At 55.8% G+C, this 5,137-nt stretch overlaps 1 protein-coding gene across 1 annotated transcript in view; it reads left to right on the top strand.

Annotated features, from left to right (window-relative positions):
* The window catches only part of ARHGAP27 (Rho GTPase activating protein 27), a 31,849-nt gene that overhangs the window by 21,784 nt on the left and 4,928 nt on the right, over positions 1–5,137 (top strand). The window contains exons 6-10 of the mRNA XM_015572519.1: positions 2,858–3,292; positions 3,625–3,807; positions 4,052–4,132; positions 4,221–4,304; positions 4,627–4,694. Coding sequence (XP_015428005.1) covers positions 2,858–3,292; positions 3,625–3,807; positions 4,052–4,132; positions 4,221–4,304; positions 4,627–4,694 — 851 coding nt within the window. The remainder of the gene's footprint in view (positions 1–2,857; positions 3,293–3,624; positions 3,808–4,051; positions 4,133–4,220; positions 4,305–4,626; positions 4,695–5,137) is intronic.

The following is a 5,137-nucleotide window of genomic DNA, read 5'->3' as shown; positions in this document are numbered from 1 at the left end:
AGAGTTCCAGGCTGCGGGCATGGCTGGAGCAAAGGCACGGAGGTAGGAAGGTGCCTTTGTGTTTGGGGGCTGGTGTGGTTGGAATACAAGATGCCACAAAAGGGCTGTTGTGAGTGGAGAGAAAAGAGAAGGCGGGTGGAGGGTGGTCTCAGCCGCGCAGGAGCTGGTAGGGGAGGGAGAGGAGTGATGAGCTGCTGCACTCAGCTCTCCCTGCCCCCTAAGTGCCTGGGACCTGCCACCCTGAGTACAACTGCCACACCCCCTTCGTTGGCAGTGGTTTTGTTCTTTTGTTAGCAGTAACCGTCGCTGACATGCTGTGCATTTTACATCACCCCGCTTCCCCCCGCCATGTGCACACGTGTGCAGGCTGCCAGGCCAGGGGTTCGTGTCCATTTCTTCGCTGCCGCATTCCTCGTGCCTAAACCATGCCTGGTGCAGAGTAGGAGATCTCTGTTGGACAAGTGAGCATTTCTGTAGGCTCCTAAGGCTCAGGGAGAGGCCACCTTGAGCAGGACATGCTTCCCCTCTTGAGGAGTTTACAGCTTAGTGAAGGTCTCGCAGCAACAGAGAAACTTCTATGACTTAAAAAAACGGTTTAGCCCAGAGGATGTGGCTCAGTGGTTGAGCATTGACCCATGAGCCAGAAGGTCACAATTCAATTCTCAGTCAGGGCACATGCCCAAGTTGCAGGCTCAATTTCCAGTGAGTGGGGGGTGAGGGGGGGCGCCGGGGCATGCCGGGGTGTGCAGGAGGCAGCCAAGCAATGATTCTCTCTCATCATTGATGTTTCTCTCTCTCTCTCTCTCTCTCTCTCTCTCTCTCTCTCTCTCTCTCTCTCTCTCTCTCTCTCTCTCTCTCTCTCTCTCTCTCTCTCTCTTTCTCTCTCTCTCTCTCTCCTCTCTGTCTCTCTCCATCTCTAAAATAAAAAATAAATTTTAAGTTTATTGGCCCTGGCCAGGTGGCTCAGTTGGTTGGAGTGTCATCCCATATACCAAAAGGTTGCTGATTTGATATCTGGTCAAGGCACATACCTGGGTTTCAGGTTTGATCCCGGGTCAGGGCACATAGTGGAGGCAACCAGTAAATGCTTCTCTCTCACATCATGCCCCCCCGCCCCCACTTCTTCCTCTTTCTAAACGCTCAGTTGGGTGAGGATTAAAAGCTTAAAGAAAAAAACTAAATAAAACAAATCCAATCCCTGTAATTATACCTCTGTTTCTAAAAACACAATATTGGAATTGTGCTAAGTTTATCATCTTGAAATCTTCTTTCCCCTTGTAGCATTTTGTATTCTTAGAAAACAGTATTAATCTCCTTGTGCTATTCTGCTGCCTGGGGTTTGAGAGTGTAGCTGTCTACCCCTCTGATGGGCTGAGGGTGCAAGGCTGCGGTGGGCACACGGGAAACCTTGGGAAAGGTCTTGAACCTGACACCTGAGCTGAGTCCTAAGGGACTAGGAGTCAGCCAGGTGAAAAGGGATGGGGAGAGGCCTAGGCAGTCTGTGAATGAGCTGAGGCCTATAAGAGACACGGCAGAGAGGGTGGGGGCGGTGCTACAGGAGCTTAAAGTTCAAGCTCAGGAGCAAGGAGTGGCAGGAAATAAGGTGGAAGACAGGCAGGTGATGGGCTGCCTCTGGGGCCTGTTAAAGGCTTAGACTTTGCCCTGCCAGGCTGCAGGCAGCCTTGAGGCTGTTAAGCATAACCAGGCTTATCTTCTGTGTGACTGAATCCTCTAGCCCGCCTCACTTTCCTTTGCGGGGAGAGGGGGGTTTCACCTTTCTTTGCCCCTCCTCCCCTTTTTTTAAAAAAATCCTCACCCAAGAATATTTTTCCATTGATTTTTAGGGAGAGTGGGAGAGGGGAAGACAGAGAGAAATATCAATGTGAGAGTAACACATGGATTGGTTGCCTCCTACATGAGCCCTGACCAGGGCGTGGGGCGAGGGAGGAGCCTGCAACCAAGGTAGTCACCCTTGACTAAAATTGAACCCGGGACCCTTTGGTCCACAGGCTGATGCTCTATCCACTGAGCCAAACGGGTTAGGGCTGCCCCTCCTTCTTCCCTCCCATCTGGCTGTCCTCTGTGTTTTCCATGTCTGGAGTCGATTCAGAGGCCTGCAAACCCCACATCCAGGAGCGTCTAATCCCAAATCCAGAGGCAGTACTGATCCTGGCCTCAGAGCGCTCCCGGCCAGGAGGGAGGGAGGGATGTAGAAGGCAGCAAGACCCTGGTCCCATATGACCTGAGTGGGACAGGGAAGGGGGCCATTTCTCTATTTCTGCCCAACCTTTGATTCTCCTCTGTGAGTGCACAGCTGGGAGAGTTCGGTTATCAATATGTTATTAATAAACTAGAGGCCCATTGCATAAAGAGATTCATGCAATAGGCCTTCCTTCCCCTGGCTGCCAGCACCGGTTTTCCTCCGGCACCCGGGACCCAGGCCTTTGGTCCGGCCACAGCGGAGAAGCCAAGCTTCTTCAATCTTCAGTCTTCAATCTTCAGTCTTCACTCCATGCCTGCATATGCAAATTAACCACCATCTTTACTGGGTTAATTTGCATAGTCACTCTGATTGGCTGGTGGGCATAGCAGAGTGACACCAATTTGCATGTTTCTCTTTCATTAGTGTAGATAATTCATGGCATTGCCCCACCTTATCTGGGGCATTTCATACATTACAAAACACTTTCAAGAACATTTCCTCATTCACTACAGTTTCCAGAACGACAGGGCAGATATTTCACAGCTGGGGGAACTGAGGCAGGGAGGTGTGGTGACTTGCTGCAGGTTACCCAGGTGGCAAGTGGCCCAGTCGGGACTGTGTGACCCGCAGCTGACCTGTCTCCTCCTTGCGCAGGTGGATGAAACCTCAGAGCCCGTGTATGCAAACATAGAGAGACAGCCTCCAACCACTTCACCTGTCGCCGCTGCGGGCCCCAGACCCGGCCAGGTGTGGGAGACACACACGGACACGGACACCGGGCGGCCTTACTACTACAACCCAGACACCGGCGTGACCACCTGGGACTCGCCCTTCGAGGCTGTGGAAGACGCCACCAGCCCCGCCCACTCCCTGTCCTCGGTGGGCAGCCACGAGAGCCTCGAGACTGAGTGGGGTCAGTACTGGGATGAGGAGAGCCGCAGGGTGTTCTTCTACAACCCGGTGACAGGCGACAAGGTCTGGGAGGAGGAGGCCCAAGAGCCCGAGGAGGAGGAGGAGGAAGAGGACGACAACGACAACACGTTGAAGATGCAGCCAGGCCTGAGCCCCCGCAGCCCCAAGGACCAGAGGGTGAGGGGCGGGGCCTGAGCGGGGTGGGCGGGGCTGGCTCCTAGGCCTCTGACCCCTCCTCCCCACAATCCTGGGAACTTGGGATGAGGGGCGGGGCCTGAGCTGGGTGGGTGGGGCTGGCTCCTAGGCCTCTGACCCCTCCTCCTCCCCACAATCCTGGGAACTTGGGATGAGGGGCGGGGCCTGAGCTGGGTGGGTGGGGCTGGCTCCTAGGCCTCTGACCCCTCCTCCTCCCCACAATCCTGGGAACTTGGGGTGAGGGGCGGGGCCTGGCCAGTGGTGGGTGGGGCTGGCTCTGAGGGGCCTCTGACCCAGTCTTTTACTCCCTGCAGCCTCCCACCCCTGAGACAGACTACCCTGAGGTACTGACCAGTTACCCCGAGGAGGACTATTGCTCTTCAGGCTCCTTCAGTGAGCCCGGGCCGGCCTCTCCTTTTGTCACGCCTCCCGGCTGGTCATGCCACATGGACCCGGAGGGGCAGACACTCTACACCAACCAGTTTACCCAAGAGCAGGTAGGGGAAACAGACAGGGGGGCCCAGAGAGTCTCAGGGACACACCCCCAGCCCTTCCTCACTAGTAGCTCCCGGTAACACTGAACTTCGGCTCCTGCTCTGGCTCCAAGCCAGCCTAGGGCACTGTGTCACCTGCACCTGTCCCTCCGGACTCCTTGGGTCTATGTTGGGCTCTGGTTAGAGGGAACCTTTTCTTCTCCTCTCTTGAGGCCACTGGCAGCCCTGACCTTCCCTCTCCCCACAGTGGGTGAAGCTGGAGGACCAACATGGGAAGCCCTACTTCTACAACCCCAAAGACTCCTCTGTTCGGTGGGACCTGCCCCAGGTAACCAACTGGGGAAGGGAGAGTCCTAAGGAGGGGGCGCGGGGGGCGGGAGGGACGGGGTTATATATGACAGTGTCTTTCTCCCCAGATCCCAATTCCTGCCCCTCGAAGCATCCTCAAATCCAGCCAAGACAGTGAGACCCCAGCCCAGGCCAGCCCTCCGGAGGAGAGGGTAAGGGAAGGGGCGTGTAGGTCCTGGGGTCTGGAACTGGGCCAGGCATGTCTCCCCCATAAGCCCCAGCACTAGCCTGGGCTGAATGAACCTGGATCTGGGTCATTTCAGGCCCAGACGTGGTTCGGAATGGGAGCTGGGAGGAAATCTCTGTTGCTGCTGCTGCTGTGGGAGCAGGGACCCCACCATCAGCAGCAGCAAAGAGGGTTCAATGGAGGTCCAGGCCCAGCCTGTGGGGCATTGCTGGCCGAGGGGGAGACTAGCCTCGGTCCCCCATGGCTCACATCCTTAACTGCCTCCTCTTTCCCCTTCTTTCTCTAAGATCAAGACCCTGGACAAGGCAGGCGTGCTCTGTCGCACCAAGACAGTGGACAAGGGAAAGCGGGTCCGGTGAGAGCCCTTCTGCCCCCACAGAGGGCAGGGTGGGCCTTAGTGACGACATTCGCTGAGCACTGCCCCTATGCCAGGCTCTGTTCATCCTCAGAGCAACTTTGTAAGAGGTCCTGTGAGGACACTGAGGCACGGAGAGATAAAGGGTCCACCTCTCGCAGTCGGGTGTCCCCAAGCTGTGATCTTTTCTTAAAAAATATTTTATTGATTTCAGAGAGAGAGGGAGAGGGAGAGGGAGAGAAACATCAATGATGGGAGAGAATCATTGATCCCACTGGGGATCGAGCGTGTGCCCTGACAAGGAATCGAACCATGACCTTCTGGTTCAGAGGTTGACGCTCAACCATTGAGCCACTCTGGCGAGGCCCCAAGCTGTGTTCTTAAGCTCTGTGTCCTGCTCCCCGGGGTGGGAAGGAGGCCTCAGCCCAGGGCCAAATCCAAGC

This window comes from Myotis davidii, unplaced genomic scaffold, assembly GCF_000327345.1.
Source record: "Myotis davidii unplaced genomic scaffold, ASM32734v1 scaffold109, whole genome shotgun sequence".
NCBI classification, from domain to species: Eukaryota; Metazoa; Chordata; class Mammalia; order Chiroptera; family Vespertilionidae; genus Myotis; species Myotis davidii.
This window is presented reverse-complemented; position numbering and strand designations above follow the sequence as displayed.